Below are 18,288 nucleotides of genomic sequence, written 5' to 3' on the forward strand. Positions count from 1 at the left end.
GCATGTTGCTGGTACTGGGACCGTAGGAAGACAAGCAGTCTTTACACAGAGAAGCTGTGCTAATGCCACCTCCCAGCCAGTAAATACGTATTCTGTGCCCGTCCCCGGACCAGCCTCTTTGTGTGACCAGTCTCACATCACCCTGTGAGCACGTGTCACTGTCTCCACTTCATAGATGTGGGAACCGAGATTTGGGGAAGTAGATATCCACTAGGCCCCACAGAGGAATGAAGTAGGACTTGAGTTCAAGCTACATGTGTACTCTAAATATGTAAGTGAGGTCTTTGCCTTGTTTTGTGTCATGGTGAGATAATTTAAAATGGAAATACTCTCTTTTCTCTGATTTGTGATTTTTTTATTTTATGCTGGCTAAATCCACCTGTCCTTTTCCTCCTGACAGGACTCCCTGCATTCCTTAATGGCAACTCTAAGCTCCTCTAATCCCTTCTTTGTTCGATGCATCAAGCCCAACACCAAGAAGGTAAGGCTTCCGAAGGGCCAGCCTGGGCTCTCCTCAAGGACAGCTCTAGGAATGGTTACCCTTAGATTTGGTTTCTCCAAAGTCCTTTGGTCATAGATGGTTGGAAACGGATATGAAGTTCTTGTAACCTGCCTGTGAGTGGGAACCCCTCATTCACTGAGCCTATGTGAGTCAGCTTTTAAGTGATGCCATCAGGGTTTAGGAAATAACTACTACTTTGAAGAGAGACATTGTCAAACCTACATGGTAGCCTACATGTTTTCTTCACTATTTGGTTTTAAATGCTTGGATCCAGCTCCAAAATATGGAAAAGAAAACACATTTATTGTGGTTTTTCTGTTGTAGCTGTTTGTTTTTGTGTTTTTAAGTTTTCTTGTTAAACACCATGAGGTTATTGCTAAGTATCGGGTCCCAGGTTGATGGATTCCTCCTCTGCGAATGCAATAAGCCAAATCAGACAGAATTAATAAATCCAGATTTAATAAACAGGGCAGAGCACTCCCAGGTGGCCCTCAGGAAGGCAGGGGACAGAACACAAGGGCACAGGTGGCAGGCAGATGCATGGGCCAGGTTTTAAATAGCCAGTGGGCGTGGTCGGGGGTATCTCTAGGTGAAGAGCCACTCTAATGGCAGACTTTCTGAGGAGAGAGGCCACTGCTTGGCTGGCTTTCTAAGGGGGCAGAGTCTGGGGAGAGAGGGGGGCTTCCACCTAATCAGTTATAAACGAGTCACCATGTGTTTTAAGTTCTTTATCTTTTAAATTTAAAAGAAATGTAGATTTCCTTACTATGTGTATGGATATTTTGACTACATATATGTCTATGTACCACATGAGTGTCTGGTGCCCTCAGAGGTCAGAAGAGGGCAGCCCTGGAACTAGAGTTATGGATGCCTGGAATGGACCATGTGTCCTTTGCTGGAACAATTGCTCTTAACCACTGAACTCTCTCCCCACACCTATTTTAAGTACTGTACTCCATTCTGTCCTTGAACTCACTATGTAGCAGAGGCTGGCCTTGAACTTCTAATCCTCTGCCTCTTCCTCCTGAAGTCTGGGATTACAGGTGTGTGCATCGTTCCCATTCTGTGCAGTGCTGGGGATTGAACCCAGGGCTTCATGCATGCTAGACAAGCACTGTCTCGGCCGAGCTGCATCCTGGACCCATACAAAATGTTAATGATTTAATTTTCATTTGGCAAGCAAGCCTCTTCGGAACCCTTCTTTAGGGAGAGACTTACCCCCCTCCCCCAGGTAGTAATTTCTAGAACTCTGTCACATGAAAGAATAGAAATGAAGATGAGAAACCTGAACAGGCCTTTGGCTCTTTAGAACTTGGGTTTTAGTCTCCCAGCTTTCAGTGCTGCTAGCAGTTGTTCTCCGAATTGTTGGCTTTGGGCTCTGACCTGACATTGTGTTGATTCTACATACAGTCACAGACGTGTTCTTGCGTGTTCTGGCAGGAGTAGCCTAATCGGGCAGTGTTTCCCCTTCTGAGCAGTAGGGCTAATAATGCCACATCTCATACTGTGAGCCTGTCAGCTTTTTCTCGGTTGGAGTCTTGGGAGCATGGGTGTCCATTGGATTTCTGGTGCACCACAGATTAATCGAGCCATTCCCGTTCCCTTCTGGCATGAGACATCCCTGGGCAGTTCTATCGGTGTTAGCGTCCCAGATTCGGTGAACTGGGAATGTGCCCCGATGTTGACTTTCTAAAGACAGAAATGTCGGGTTGAATGAAAAATTCTGTCTTTGATGATTGTTATTCTTAGATGACACAGAGTTCACTTTTCCTTTAGACCATAAAAGCTTGAAGCCCATCTGCAGCCAGAATTGAAGAAATCACTTCTTTTTCCTTGTTATTTTTCCACGCTGAGTTTTGATTGTACCCAATTACTTTGAATGTGCTTTACAAAGTGCTCTAGCTCAGATCGGTGTTGGCCTTGTGTTCTCCTGACTTGCTGTAGACACTAATTAGTCACGTGCCAGGGGATAGTGCGTAAAAAATATCTTGACACCATTTTAAAGGTACTGAACATGGAGGCCCTGACCCAAGAACTAACTTGTCTCCAACCTAAATCGTAGGTGTGGTTTATGAGTTTGAAGAATGCTAATTAGAATATGGAGATACCAAGTAATGGCCTCATTAGCATTCATTCAGTTCCACCAAGAAAATTGTTCTGTTCCTGCCCACTGTGTACTATGACACATATAACACCAACCCTCACTTGGAACATCTCACAGATGTTTTTAGTCTGAAGATAAATCCAGAGGTTTGCACAGGGATCCTTGCCTCCGCTCTCTACTGTGGTGGACTCCGTGCCTCAGGCACCAAGGGGGGTGAGGTGAGGTCTTCTCACCTGGTACTCCTCAGTTCATTATGGGAGACTGGAGGTGTATTCAAATATCTGTGGCTCCGTTTCCATATCCTCAGGATGGAGGTGATGGGTGGTTTGGACCGATACTAGAGGTTTTTTTTACAGGTTCAGTGGCCAAAAAAGGCATCCACAATAGCCACAAAGTCTGTCGGCTAGGGACCAACAGCCTTCCCTTCTGTGACCAGTTATTTATTTATTTATTAAAGATTTATTTATTGTGTATACAGTGTTCTGGTTGTGAGCCACCATGTGGGTGCTGGGAATTGAACTCAGGACCTCTGGAAGAGCAGCCAGTGCTCTTAACCTCTGTGCCATCTCTCCAGCCTGCGACCAGTTATTTAGACCTTAGGATAGTCCTTCGAGTCTGAAGAATCTGGGATTCTTTGTGGCTTTTGTTACTTGTATATTGCTGCTGGCTCTCCCATCCTAGGTTGTGTATGTGTGTGCGTCTGTGTGTGTGTGTTGGGGGGAGGGTGACAGAGAGCCTTCCTGCTGCTAAATTGCAATGAAGGTAAGAAAACTTTTTTTTTTTTTGGTTTTTTGAGACAGGGTTTCTCTGTGGCTTTGGAGGCTGTCCTGGAACTCACTTGGTAGTCCATGCGTGCGCCACCAATGCCAGGCCCAGAAAATTTAGTCTTAATAGGAGGTTGTCTGCAGCCTGCCCTAGACTTGGAACAGCCTGGGAGGGTGTGGCCCTCTGCTGAGTTCAGACATTTGTAAGGTCACAGAAGGCAGGTGTCCCCCCCTGGGTTGTATTTAGATGGTGATGTGGCCTTTCAAATTCCTTCTGTTGGGATATAGTAGGGTTTAACAATCGCTGGCCAAAAACTGCCCTAATACCTGGGAGACTTCTGGATTGAAGGCTAACCTGCTGGGCCTCTTCTGATTTTCTCCCCTGGGGCATCCCTCTGGCCTGTGATCTCTTCCTGCCTGGTATTTTAACAAGTGAGATCTCATCAAAAAAGTCTCCCCTTAACATTCCTCAGAAAAGCCAGCAGCTATTCTGAACTGAATTAAAGTCGACAGACTGATGGGTATCAGGGAGGCTGTCCTGCTGTGAGAACTAGCCTGCAGTTCTAGGGAGCTAAGGTGAAGCTGGGGCCACTGCCCATGGCATCAGCCAGGCCTGCTCCTTGCGCCATGCCTGGCTACCAGGCCTCATTACTCTGTCATAGGTTTGGTATGATAAGGGCCTAGGTTTGCGGAGAGAAGCATAATGGATTCGAGAATATTTCAGTCCAAGTTTTAATAATATAATACTATTTTCAAAGCTTGTCTTGTCTCCTCACAAATGTGAAGATGAAACAACATGGGTAATATGGATGAGTCTTGCCATTTTAGCATGTTGAATCGCCTCAGCTGTCTCAAGTGACCCCCTTCTCACATTTGATACCCCGAGCTTTCCAGTCATGCCAGGGCTCTTTCACAAACCCTTCTCCTTCAGTGGTTTGGTGCTTCCTGCTCAAATATTGAGATCTCTGCATGGTACTGGCATTCTGGAGCCATACCTTCCATGGATGGGCAAGGATGTGTGGGTGGCAGATCTGCCCACAGCAAACAGTAAAGCAGAAAGGTTAAACATTGGAGTTTAGTATTTGAATTACTCTTTCCGGAATTGTATATCACTTGTTTGGTTCAAACATTATCTACATCTTGCTTCATCAAATCTGAGATTCCCTAAGTATGAAATGCAGAATTTTTCTGTCACTGCAAGGAAAAGAAAAAATAACAAGGATAAAATGGTTGCTTGCCACTTCTTTGTGATTACTTTAAAGTACAGAGAATGGAGATCATTCCTCTACCACAATACATACCCTGCCCCTCAGTGTTCAGGCTTTTGAATAAAATGACTTGGGTGATCTGTAATGATTTTGTTTTTCTTTCTTGGTGCTGGGGATTAAACCCAAGGCCTCTCATATGCTTGGGAAGTGCCCTGCAGCTGAGCTGCTCCTCCAGCAAAATGTTGTAACCATACTTAAAGGGACAAGTGGAGTTGGGTGATTGGCTTCATGACCTGGGAAGATAGTAGAAAAGACTGTAATGAAATTCATTCACACCCGGTACTGTTGTTCTGTGGGGCTTGTTTGGGTAGAAGACAGCAAATCAGGTGACATCCAATCAGACACCTCTAGATTATGTTTATATTAATAAGGCATTAAACAGCTGCATACCTTTAATCCCAACACTTGGAGGCAGAAATAGGCAGATTTTTGTGAATGTGAAGCCAACCAAAGGCTACGATATAGTGAAACCCTGTCTCAAATAATAATTATGAAACAGTCTGTCCTCCCATGACTAGTTATCTTGTTTTGTGCATCTGTGAGCATATATACATGTGTGTAGGTGTGTGTGGTAAACTCACTGGTGTGTGGGGTGTGCACTCCCTTGTGGAGACCAGAAGACATGCTGTGTCCTGTTGTGTCACCCCATCTTATTCTTTTTGAGATGCCATCTTACTAAGCCTGCTTGGCCAGCTTCCAGAAAGCCCAAGAGATCTTCCTGTTCCAACTCTGGATCCCCTGCTCCAAGCTCTGGGGTCATAGGCATGCTGTGACCAAACCTAGCTTCTTAACAAGTATGAGAGTCAGAACTCGAGACTGCATGCCTGCACAGCACACACAATTATCTACCAAGCCATTTTTCCAGTTCTAGTTATCTCCTTTTAATGTCTCTCAAGGGGCCAGGAGAATGGATGAGCAAATGTATGCTCTTGCCTGACAACCTGAGTTTGACCCCCCAGAGTCCATGTGATGGAAGGAGAGAACTAACTCCTTTGGGACTGGAACTAGTTTCTGTTGGCCACTCTCTTCCTAAGTCACCTGTACCTCAGCTCCTGTTGCCTGGGGCCACTGGGTCATTCATCCTCTGTGCCCAGGGCTAGGAGAGTTAACCCCTTTGCTCTGAATACACAGGGCTCTGGTCTAGCACATTCAGATGCAGCCTGAAAGGGAAATTGCAGCAGTGCCTGGGCACAGAAGCCACGAAAGCCACGGAAAATAGAGATCTACTGAAGATATATATATTTTGTCAGGCCTTCCTCTCTATGCCTTGTGTAGCCTGGTCATGACATTCTTGCCTCTAGACTGTATATTTTGACAACATCTGCATATATGAGTGGCTGTATGTGCTTCATGAGGGTGTACGGACATAAAACAGCTACACAGTACCATGTGAAGTAATCCATGCCTGATGTGGTGGTGGAGAATATACGCAACGTTTATGGCTTTTATTCTGACATGATTCAAACTAACGAAGGCAGTTTACCTGAAGCTAATGAGGAAAGAGAGATAACTTCCTTTACTGAGCTGGTGTTCTTTGCCTGCTCTCTAGTGCGCTCCCTCACAGGGCTGCAGGCTGGTAGCTTCCCAAGCCTGCCACTTTTCAGAATGACTCAGATCATAACTGATCCTTTTCTTCTGGTTTGGTTTCTCCAGACAGGGTTTCTCTGTGTAACTTTGGAGCCTGTCCTGGAACTCAGCTCTGTAGACCAAACTGACCTGGAACCCACATAGCTCTGCATGCCTTTGCTTCCTGAGTGCTGGGATTAAAGGCCTGCACCACCATCGCCTGGCTCTGTTCCTTTTCTTCTATCTCTTTCCTAAGTATGTTTTTTCCTAGTGCTCTAACCTCCACTCTTTCTCGAAAGCCCCAGGCCAGGTTAACATGACTTTCTCTTCCTCTGCTCTCGCCTTCTTCTCTTTCTCCTCCAGACAGCAAGCCTTGCAACTTGCCTGATCCAGGGCCTTCCTCTAGCCTCTAGTGAAACTGTCTTCCAGCTGACATTTGAGTCTGTTCTTCAGTTCTTTAGTTGTCAATACTAAGAACCCTAAAATGGGCATGACAGTGCTGGCACACACACCTTTAACCCCAGCACTCAGGAGGCAGAGGCAGGCGGATCTCTATGAATTCAAGGCCAGCCTGGTCTACAGAGCCAGTGCCAGGACAAGCAAGGCTACACAGAGAAATGCTGTCTCAAAAACACAAACAACCAACCCTAAAAGGGGACCCTGATTTTCACAGTGTCACTAATGTATCCAAATGCTAAATGTTCACATTTGGCTCAAATAGCAATGAATGTCTTTTTCAAGAAATATTTTGTAAGATTAGTTTGTAATGACCTGGCTGAGGGGTTGCTTTCTACTGAACACAGGAAAACATGAATGATGTTGTATTATGTCTGAAAGACTGTAAAGAATGAAAGTGTGGGGCTCTGTAAAATTATGTAGACTGCAGGCTCTTTTAACCAACTATGGGTAAACTGAGGTCTTTAGAGGTGGTTCCATTTCACTTGTGTACTTACTGGAAAGGGCACACCCACATCGGTAACTAACTCCAGTCATCCTGTTTTTCTGATTGCTTCCAATATTCCTGGCTGGTTTGACCATCTCCCCCAGCTAGGACACATTTCTAGAGTTTTCTTTTCACTTAGAGAATATCTCAACCAAAAGATCCATGAAAAGGCAGCCTCACCTTTTGAGGAAATTTTGGTAAAAAGAACCATTAAAGCAACTATTCTTCTCCCCAAACAAAACAATCCAGTAAACCCCTCAGTGGTCACTGCAGCCCTGTTTACCAAGTTGTCATGGCAACTATTCAGCTGCCCTCTATAAAGACCTGGGTAAATAGCTGTAAATGAAGCTCCGCTCAAGCTAAGGGTGCTCTTCGTTGGGTGGGTTTTCCAAGATCACAGCTAAAATACCTACTTTCTTGTCCTTCGGCATCTCTAAATATATATATATATATATATATATATATATATATATATATATATATATACAAACTCTTTGAAAATTTAAACTCTTTGGACTGACATGAATTTGCATATTTGTTTGTGTGTGGATGACGACACATTTGTGCCTACCGTCAAAAGGATCATCAGCAATTCCTATCACGCCAGCCTTGAGAGGCTGGCCTTCTTTGAGTATAATCAGGAATGAATTAAACAAGCAAGCACAGCCCAGGACACCACATAAAAGGCAGGGAGCCGAGCAAGCCGGGCAGGGATTGTCTGTCAGCCCAGATGCTCTTGGACCCTTTCTAGAGATGCAGCTGTTCGCAGTGGACAAACCCTGAAGGGAGAGAAAGAAAACTCAAGGTAGGGTTTTGTTTTGCTTTGTCTTCCCTTCTTTGGGGTTCTGCCCAAAAGTTTCATCTACTTTGTAATGGTTGCTGTAGTGTAAAACTGAGTGATGAAATGACAAAGGAGCAGATCTGGCTGCCTCTCTTGAGTACCAAACTGTTGGGTCCCTAAATAAGTGGGGAGGCGCTGGCTTGGATTGCCTGGGTTTGAATTATTAATAATCCTTTATAAAAAGGACATTAATCCATTTGTCAGCTGAGGCATTAATTGTGTGATCTATTTTGGATAAGCTAAGTATTTAAAGGAAAACACATTGTGAATGAATTGAAGAGGAAACTTGGTTGTTGTTATTTTTAGCCTTTTGTTTGAAATATTTCTCCCCAAAAGCTTATTACTACCGTTTTTTTTTTTTCTGTGCCTTGTGCTGTATAGAAACTTTAAAGGAAATCTGCACAAGAGTTAACTCTTCCTAAATTTTCCTTTTAAACTGGGTCCTACAAGTGTGGAGATGTGAGAAGTTAGGTGATTTAACTGATTTGTTGGATAATGTGTGGACACACACACACACACACACACACACACACACACACACACACACAGCACGCACAATCATGAATATAGCTGCCAGCCTGGAGAACTATAAGGAAGCCCAGGCACATTTTGCTGCAATTTTCCAAAGGAAAATGCCCCCTAAGAAAGAACTCTGGGAGTGAAGTGCTAATCTTTGCCAGCATCCAGAGGGTGGGGTGGGCTAAGTTGATGTCCATTCAGTTGCTAAGTGGGTCCTGGGAAGGATTAAAGTTTTCAATATGAAGGTGGTCTTTCATATTAAATAGAACAACATTTGAAAGCACTGAATAATAATAGTCTGCCACCTACTTAGCTAAATCTACTTTTTGTTGAAATAGGCATCTAGAAATAATCAAAACCCCTTGTGAGCTTGTGATTATCTCCAGGGCTAACTCCCTCTGTATGGAGAGGCTTCCAATAAAGCACCTGAACCACTCTCTCTCCGGCTCTCACTACCCTTATGGTGTGCTGTTTAGTGGACCAGTATTTGTCTCTCTGAAGGGCCTCATGTATAAAGGAAGATGATTGCTGCTCACTGTGCAGTAACAGTGTAAACGGGACACCTGCTCCATCTCCTGGCTGCTGTCCTCCAGTAGTCTTTAATTCATCCTGCTAAACTTCCAGAATATTATCATAGGAAGGGGGACCCACTGGCACCCATGAGGAGCCTGCCTCAGATACTTGGCTTTCATGGATAGATTTTTTTTTTTGGTAGCCTCTTAGCATATGAAGCCCCACATTAGCATGCTCATAGGCAGCCCACACTTAGTGTGACTTCTATTCCTGACTGCTCTGCTACTCCCCACCTCACCCAGCTGTACAAAGGGCATTCTTCCTGTGTCCCTGTCCTCATTCTTCCCAGGCCACAGCCTCATCCTTGTCAAGGCCTCCATCCTCCTCCACTGTCATTCCCTTTGATTCCAGAGCAGAGACCTGAGGGTGGGATCTTGGGATGCACAGGGGGGGGAGGGGTGGATCCAGCTTTCCTTGGCATGTGGAATGTCTCCCTCAGCTTCCTTCACCAGCTCTTCACCTACTTCACCTACTGAGTTCCGTGCGCGGGTGTGGTCTTTGCTTTCAGGATAACTTCTTCCCTCTACTAACAAACGTGTAGCAGAGACTGGTGAGAGCCACACCAGCAGCATTTATTAACCTCCACACATCAGTCTAAAGGACATGTTTACTGATTTCATATTTGAAAGTTACCGGCGAACTTTTTTCTTTATTCACCCACAATTTCACCACCATCCTGTTTGCATTTCAGTGTATACATATTGCCCCCATCTCCGTTCCTGGGAACTAAACAGGACCTTGTGTTAGGATAAAGTTCAAAGGGTGTCCCTGCATGAGGGACCATGGCGGATTCCATGGCTGGCGAGGGTGAATGAGTCGGGGGACAAACACCCCAGGCAGACAGAGCTTAAGTGAGAAGTTTTATTAGAAAGGGGACGGGGGGGGGGGGGGTGCTGTGCTGGAGAGATGGCTCAGAGGTTAAGAACACTGTTTGCTCTTCCAGAGGTCGTGAGTTCAATTCCCAGCAACCACATGGTGGCTCACAACCATCTGTAATGTGGCCTGGTGCCCTCTTCTGGCCCAGGCAGAACACTGTATACATAATAAATAAATAATTAAAAAAAATTAAGGGGACGGAGGGGGAAGGAAAGAGAACAGAGACACAAAGACACAGAGAGGCCAGAAGAGAAGAGGGAGGGAGACAGGAAAAGTTCTGTCTGCCCCAGGGGAACAGCAGGAAGAGAGCTGGAAAAGAGCTGAGAGCATAGTGGGCGGGGTCGAACCCTGGGCTGTCCAGGGTACTCCCTGTGTACATTCTGCCAGGTGACTGGCAGGCCAGCATAATGCCTGAATCCTTACACCTTAAATACCCTGTCCATCTGAGCTACATTTCCAGCCCCTTTATCATATTTTTAGTTTGAGGCAGGGTCCTTACCCAAACTGACCTTAAACTTACTTTGTAGGTTAGATAGATATCAAAAGAATTTTCAGTCCTCCTTGGCCTTGGCCTCCAAGGTAGCTAGAATGATAGATAGGTGCTACCTTACCCCGCTATACTTACTTTCTCTAAACTGGGATCATCTTAGCTTTCTAAGCATTTTTTTTCAGCCTAATATGTCATGAAGCATTCCTATAATTGTAGGGTTCTATCAATGGCTCTCTCTCTCTGTGTGTGTGTGTGTGTGTGTGTGTGTGTGTGTGTTTGCTTTATAAAACGATCTATTTCTCCAGCCCTCAATGGCGGTCCTTGAAGTCATATTTCTGGTACTGCATCATTTCTCTTGTTGCAAACATCACTGTTGTATTATTTCCATGTGTAGATATATATATTTGAAGTTTTTTTTCTAAATCAAGTTTATACATTGTTATGGCTATATATAGTATGTGTATACATGTAGCTGGGTTGCTGTTCATTGAAGCCAATTACAAATCAAGAAATAGGTAGCCTTAATGTGTAAAGAGCCTTTACAAACTTATGAAGACTATGACAGATGCTTTAGACAAACTAAGAAAGCTTCCTGGTGGTGGCGGCACTCGCCTTTAATCCCAGCACTTGTGAGGCAGAAGCAGTGGATCTCTGTGAGCTCGAGGTCTGGTGTACAGAGCAAGTTCCAGAGCTACAGAGAAACCCTGTCTCAAAGCAAACAAAAAGAAAAAAAGAAAGCATAAACAGGAAATTTGCAAGAAGTAATGAGTTGAAATGATGTGACACCGTTAATAGTATATTTGCAGAACTGCAAATTAAAATGTGATATTTTTCAGATTGAAAATTGATTTTTTTTGTGTGTGTGGTTTTTCGAGACAGGGTTTCTCAGTATTGTTTTGGAGGCATTCCTGGAACTCACTCTGTAGACCAGACTGGCCTCAAACTCACAGAGATCTGGCTACCTCTGCCTCCCGAGTGCTGGGATTAAAGGCGTGCACCACCAACGCCCGGCCAGATTTCTATTTATTATGTATACAGTGCTCTGCTGGCATGTTTGCTTGAACACCAGAAAATGGTGTCAGATCTCATTATAGATGGTTATGAGCCACCATGTGATTGCTGGGAATTGAACTCAGGAGCTCTGGAAGAGCAGTCAATGCTGTTAACCTAGATACCATCTCTCCAGCTCTGAAGACTAAATACTTTTTTGGGTTTGAGCTTTTTGTTTTGCTTTATGGTTTTGTTTGTTTGTTTGTTTGTTTTGGAGATGGCCTATCTACATAGCTCTGGCAGCCCTGAAACATAAGTAGACTGAGCTAGTGTGGAACTCACAGAGATCCACCTGCCTCTGCCTGCGATTAAAGGTGTTCAACACCATGCCTGCTGCAAATTAATTTTTAATTGAACCCCTTTTCTTGCCTGCTTTGGTACGCGGTTATACACACATACATGAATATACTTGATAGAGATGTGCAGACTGACACCTCTACCCTCTTTTCGAGAGAAGAACTGAGGGGCCCGGACTGGGCCTTCCCCCGAGCAAGCTTGTCTACACTGCTGAATATTTAACTAGTCGGAGGCTGTGGGATCAAAGCCTTTCTGGCACCCTTCTGAAAGCTTCCTCATGCCTCCTGTTCTGCCCTCCTTCCTGGTCTCCACCCCACCCCCAGGCAAGGGGCACCGCTAGCTACTAACTGCTACTCCTTCCCGCCCTCTGACCAGCCTCCCCACCCCCACGCCAGGCTCTTGACTGGCTCCTCTAGGCGGAGGCCTGGCCTTGGGCTCTGCCCCCACCTGCCTGTTCCAGCCTCTGGATCTAGGCTCCTTTCTCCTGAAGCTCCTGGCTGGTGAGTACTTGCCCCTTTCCACCTTATCTTTCCAGCCTGAAGCTCCATATTTGGGTTTCACCGTCGCCTTAACTTTGTAGCCTATGTTTTTGGTTGAAGTTGCCTGGATTTTCCAGTCCTGTGCAGCCTGGCTCTTTGAAGTGAAATGTACCCACGATTTAATTTCACATACTTTCCCCCCCCACTTCTCACGTGGAAGATACCTCCTTACCATTTGCTTACTTAGCAGGTTAAGGCAGAGATCGCCACACTCGGCCCTGCTGACAGGTGCACTGGGCAGTTGAGGGTAGTTGTGGTCTATCTAGCCTGTTCTTTGCAGTGGTCATGGTTCTTACTCAGTAGAGACAGGTTGTAGCCCCCAGGGTCTCCAGATGAACCTCTGCATGAGGGTGTTGGCACTGTTTATTGCTTTTTATTCTGTTATTATTATTGTTTGCTCTCTGGGAGATGGCACTCACACATTAACTTTTTCTACGGAATTTGTGCTGTTTTTAACCTGGAGTTGAGATGTATCGTTTAGAATGGTGGAGATTCTCAAGTCCTGACGTTACGTGGCGTGGTTCTAGTAAGCTGTGTTCAGACTTTGGAAATGTTTGGGGGGGCTTTTAGACTGGCGGGCTGCCCACCATTGTGTGGTGGCTGTGCGCTGCCTACCCTCTCAGATGAATGGCTGCCCTAGTTTCAGCCCTCTGAAAGGATGCGGCCAGTCATTTAGGCTGCCAGCTGCTGCTCCGGTCAGCATCGCACTTGAAAGGGAGTACTTTGGAATTACACGGTGAGAGCTCAGCGTCTGCCTCTAGGAAATGGGAGTGCAGTGGCCCTGTTATGGGCATTGTTCCTTCTCCCTGCTCCCAGTCCTTACGGGGTGAAAAATCCATCGGAAAATATGTTGCCTTGGTTGTTTTTAAAGCTCTCTTTAAATAAGAAAAAATGAGGTGAGGGGAGGCTATGCTTAATAAACTTAGGTATCTGAGATTTCACCTCCTGGCCCAGGTGAAGGAACAGGAGTTCTAAGTCTTTAAGACGTGTGCAGATACTGGCTTCTTTTAAGGCGGCCTAGACTTAGATACAGTTATGGCAGTGTTTACATAGACGACGAAAAAGAATTGCTGCACCATGGGAAAGTCCACAGGGTCAATAGAACCCAATACAAATCATTGGTTTACGTTAATTGTGCTCAGAGGAAGTTGGGGAGAAAAATTAGCTTCATATTCTCTCTCTCTCTCTCTCTCCCTCTCTCTCCCCCCCCTCTCTCTCTCCCTTCCCCCGCCTTTTGGTCTCATTCTGAAATTGGGGTCTGTCACTTGATTCGAGGATTGCATTACATAATTTCAGCAAGGCCCGACTGGTGGGTTTACATCAGACCACAGGTGCACACAGCCAGCCCTCTGAGTCTTCTGTCTGAGGTAGCTTGCAAATTAGGGAAATGAGGTCCTGTGGAGGTGGAAGAACAGGTTGGACCTGGTCATGACGTCATCTGACTCTGATTTCCAGGCTTCTCACACAGCCTGTTAGGACTCAGGGCGGAGTATCAAGGGAACAAAGAGGGTCCGAGCGCAAAGCCATGCCCCTGGCCGCCTCTTAGACCAGCCTTGCTTGCAGCCTTGTGGCCTGAGGGAGCAGCGGGCTTCACCTCTCTCTCCTGTTGCTCCTGTGATCTGGGACCAGCTAGCGGCAGCTCATGGTCGACATCACCTCCAGATTTGCCAACGTCCTTGGGGTGAAAGCCTTTCCTCTCTGGCGCTCAATTAAGAGAAGCAGCTGCAGTACAATCGCCACTTGTTCTGTGTAGCGCACTCCCCCCGGCGTGCTCATAGCCTGCTTCTCTTTCTTGTTACAACATGTTGCTCTAAGGTATTTGAATGATTGAGAAGGCGGTTTGGGAATATTCAAAAGGCTTGGAGCAGCTGTCCTGGAGGCACAGCTGGTTTAGGTGCGCAGGGCTTTTGTTGTTGCTGCTTTGTATTTTCTTCCTTTTCTCTTCATTGTTCAGGTATCATTGTAGACGTTATATTTTGAGTGCTTTGGGGGGGCACTGAGGGAACCTTTTAGAGTGTTCCCCGGCATATGATGTGTCCTGGGGTGTTTAAACTTTGTCTACCCCTGTGACCTTCCACGGTTTTGTCCTGTGGAGCCAAAATTTCAGCTTTATCCAGCACGAAGCCATGCCATGTAGTAGTGACTCCATAGCAGTGTCCCTGAGACCAGGATGTGTTGCTGTGCCCCGTCTACTGACGAAGGCTTTTGTAATTCTCAAAGAACCAGTTAACTGTGTTGCTGGCCCAGTGAGAAAAGTCACCCTTGCTTCAGACAACCAATGGCTAACAGCGTGACAAAATGGTCTGTTCTCTAAACATCTGTAAGGGACAGTTACAGGTGAACGCCACCTGCCTGTAGCCGCTGTCTGAGGGGTCATTCTGTCATTGATGTTTGGAGATGAACTTTACCCACTTTGGGGAAGACCTGAGGATTACCTGTGAACACGGCTGTAAAAGCTCCTCCTTCCATGTCACCACTGATGGTCCCAGTGACTGACAACCCTTCTCCTTCCCATCACTGTGTGTTGCTAGAGGACTCTGATGCTGTGTGGAAGTTCAGGAAAAGGGGGCTCATTTTCCAAACCTTTCACCAACGCCCCAAGTAGGATTTGAGGAGGATCCACCTTCATTCTGGAAAAGACAATTGGAAGGGCCAGCGCAGACGCTGCAAACTATTTTCTAAACACACGCTGGGGCACACTTGGTGTAAGGTAAAGTGGATCCCTGACGGAAGTGAGTAAAAGATGGTATCCAGGGTCGGATGAGCCGAGGGAAGATTGTCTGGGTGGACATCTGGCTGCTGTGTATGGGGTTCAGGGAAATTCACCCACCAGCACTGCTGCTACCACACACATAAACACTTTTAATCCTTTTCATTATTATTGCTGCGTATTTATCATTTGTGAGCGTGACTGATTGTAGTGGGTTGACAGGGCACTTGAATGAGGACCTAGGGACTTGAGTATACTAGGCTAAGTATTTTGCACTGAGTTACATCCCCAGTCCCTTTAGTTTGAATATTTTGCTTAGTCTAAAAACTTTTCTCAAAGTGGGGAGGTAGCACACACCTTTAATCTCAGCACTCCTTGGGAGATAGAGGCTGGGGGGATCTCTGAGTTTGAGGCCAGCTTGGTCTACAGAGTGAGTTCAAGGATAGTCAGGTCTACACAGAGAAATCCTGTCTTGAAAAAAACAAAAACCAGCCAGGCATTGGTGGCCCATGCCTTTAATCTCAGCACTCGGGAGGCAGAGGCAGGCGGATCTCTGTGAGTTCGAGGCCAGCCTGGTCTACAAAGTGAGTTCCAGGACAGCCTCCAAAGCTACAGAGAAACCCTGTCTCGAAAACAAACAAACAAACAAACAAAAAAACAAAGACCAACCAACCAAACAAAAATAACTTTTGTTGCTATCAAGCTCTTTCATACAAATCTTCAGGTTTTACTGATTGGCAGAGCAATACTGGCCATAGAAGCTGGCAGGGTGGTGCCCCATCCACTGGGCACTTCTCTGAAGCTGTGGACTGGAAGTGGGAGGGGACACCCAGATTGTCAGCGGCTAGAATTGCCGCACTCAGAAGTGCAGACTGGCTGAGGGTTCCAGTGATCCCCAGATCCTAGCCCCTCCGCCCCAGGAGGGAGCCTGGTGTGCAGAGTCCTGGTGAATGCCCCCAACCAAGGAGGGGAATAACCTGGCTTTTGAGTGTCCTTTGACCTCTTGTTTCCTAGCAACCTGTAACTGCTCAGTGTAACACTGTATGATGTTTCTAATTTATACTTAACAGACATTAACAGATATGCTAAGCAGATACTGTGGGCTGGCTAATTTCCCACTATGACTTGCTAACAGCCACTTTAATACATGACTGAGCACAAGAGAAGACTCCTAGGACACTGTGCTCACCCATGCCCCCTCCCACCAGGCCTGCCTTCCCACTGGACAGTCAAATTTTCACAGGACTTGCCAGTGTTTTTCCACCTGTCTCAGTACACTGCACTGAACAATCATCCAATAAAATTCTCCATTTGATTTTGCTTTCTCCCAGTAATTTGCATGTGTTCATGAATATTTATAAATTGTCTATATTCGTCACTGATTTTTTTCTTAGATATACATTTTTATGCAAATTAAGTTGCTTTAAATTAAGTTCCCTGTGCATGGTGTTATGTCTCAACACTGTTTTAGCTTCACCATGAATTCAAGGACATCTTTATTTTCCCAGCCCTCTGCCAAGACAATTTGGACTTCTTAGCTCTAGGGTGTGTTGTGGGGGGGGGGGGTCTGTCTATATCTCAAGAAGCAAGGACCCATGTATACATATTCCGGTTATCATCTATATGATGATTATTTGTATGGCTACAGCAGCATATCATATTTGCTGTGAATGCAGCACTATGGAACTGTTCGCCAAGACCAAGCATTTCAGATCTCAGTTTAACAATATTCTGGGTCTGGACATTGAAGAATGTTTACCTGCTAGTTCTCTGTTTAATTCCTGCCTTTTCCTAGCTATGAATCCTGATTGCATTGCAAAGCCATAACCTTGGGCCCTAATAAGTGACCCAGTGAGATCTCTAGCTATTCAGCATTCTAATGAAGATTGTGGGCGTCCTTGCCATTGAAGAGAGACAGCTGCTCTCCTAATTTGTATTTCTCAGCATGATTTATTTGTCAGAGTGAGTCTGAATAGAGGGGCTGTGACCTGCTCCGTATGGTGGCTGGAGAAATGGTAGAACAATGGCGAATAGATTGAAATTGGAGTTTGGTTTCAGAGGATGAAAAGGTTGCCTTGGGTTCTTTAGATAAGAAGGCAACAGATTATAACCAAGGCTGCTCTCTGAGGGCTCCCAGATGGGATTTATACAGAGGGCTGAACCTTCTGTCAGCTCCTCCAAGGCCGTGGTGAGATTGGAATAAGCTTTCCTCTCATCCTCTTCCTCTGGGTCTTTTTGGGCTTTGGTTTTTCTGAAATGAGATCTTACTGTCCTGGAATTTCCTACTTACTCCGGGTGGGCCTTGAACTTGCGGCAATCTATTCTTCCTGCTTAAGGCTGGAATTCAGATGTGCTCCACCACACCTGGCCTCCTCTTGTGTGTTTCTGAGACTCATGGGAAACTATCTTTTGGATTCTTCTTGGTGGTAGGGGAGGAACTTGAGAAGGGGCTCAGCTTAAGACTGCCCTCCTGAGCAGCTGGAGGACTGGCTGACCTTGCTTCCCAGCAGGGTGACCTTCAGGACAGGGCCTGCCTCTTCTGCTTCTAGGCCACAGCGACTTATATTTTACCAGGAGTGATCCCAATCTCCCTGCCATGTAAAGGGTCTGCCCTGCCTGCATGAGTAGCCCATGAATGAGATCTGCCCCTGTCCTTGAGGATGCTAACTTCATGTAACCACCAAACTACACCCCAGCCTACACCTTTTTTTTTTTTTTTTTTTTTTTTTTTTTTGGTTTTTCGAGACAGGGTTTCTCTGTGGCTTTGGAGGCTGTCCTGGAACTCGCTTGGTAGTCCAGGCTAGTCTCGAACTCACAGAGATTCACCTGCCTCTGCCTCCCGAGTGCTGGGATTAAAGGCGTGCGCCACCAACGCCCGGCTTACACCTTTTTTTTTTAAAGTTAGTTTATTATGTACACAGTGTTCTGCCTTCATTTGCAAGTATGCCTGCAGGCCAGAAGCGAGCACTAGGTGTCCTTATAGATGGTTGTGAGCCACCATGTGGTTGCTAGAAATTGAACTCTGGACCTCTAGAATAGCCCTCTTTAACCTCTGAGCCCCCATCTCTCCAGCGCCCGGCTTAATGGATGCTCAGGTTCCTTTGTTTAATTTCCCTCATCCTATTTCAGTTTCTAAAACTTCTTTTTTTTTTTTTTGGTTTTTATGAGACAGGGTTTCTCTGTATTGTTTTGGAGACTGTCGGTCCTGCCTGGCCTTGAACTCACAGAGATCCGCCTGCCTCTGCC

At 45.8% G+C, this 18,288-nt stretch overlaps 1 protein-coding gene across 4 annotated transcripts in view; it reads left to right on the plus strand.

Annotated features, from left to right (window-relative positions):
* Myo10 (myosin X) overlaps window positions 1-18,288 on the plus strand; it is a 192,802-nt gene that overhangs the window by 128,276 nt on the left and 46,238 nt on the right. For 3 of the 4 annotated variants that reach the window (XM_005081299.4, XM_040757665.1, XM_040757666.1), the window contains one exon: window positions 401-481. In XM_005081299.4, the coding sequence (XP_005081356.1) occupies window positions 401-481 (81 nt within the window). Of the gene's footprint in view, window positions 1-400; window positions 482-7,811; window positions 7,953-18,288 lie in introns of those variants that run through there. The other variant, XM_040757668.1, reaches the window with a different exon arrangement.

This window comes from Mesocricetus auratus, unplaced genomic scaffold, assembly GCF_017639785.1.
Source record: "Mesocricetus auratus isolate SY011 unplaced genomic scaffold, BCM_Maur_2.0 Super-Scaffold_100015, whole genome shotgun sequence".
NCBI classification, from domain to species: Eukaryota; Metazoa; Chordata; class Mammalia; order Rodentia; family Cricetidae; genus Mesocricetus; species Mesocricetus auratus.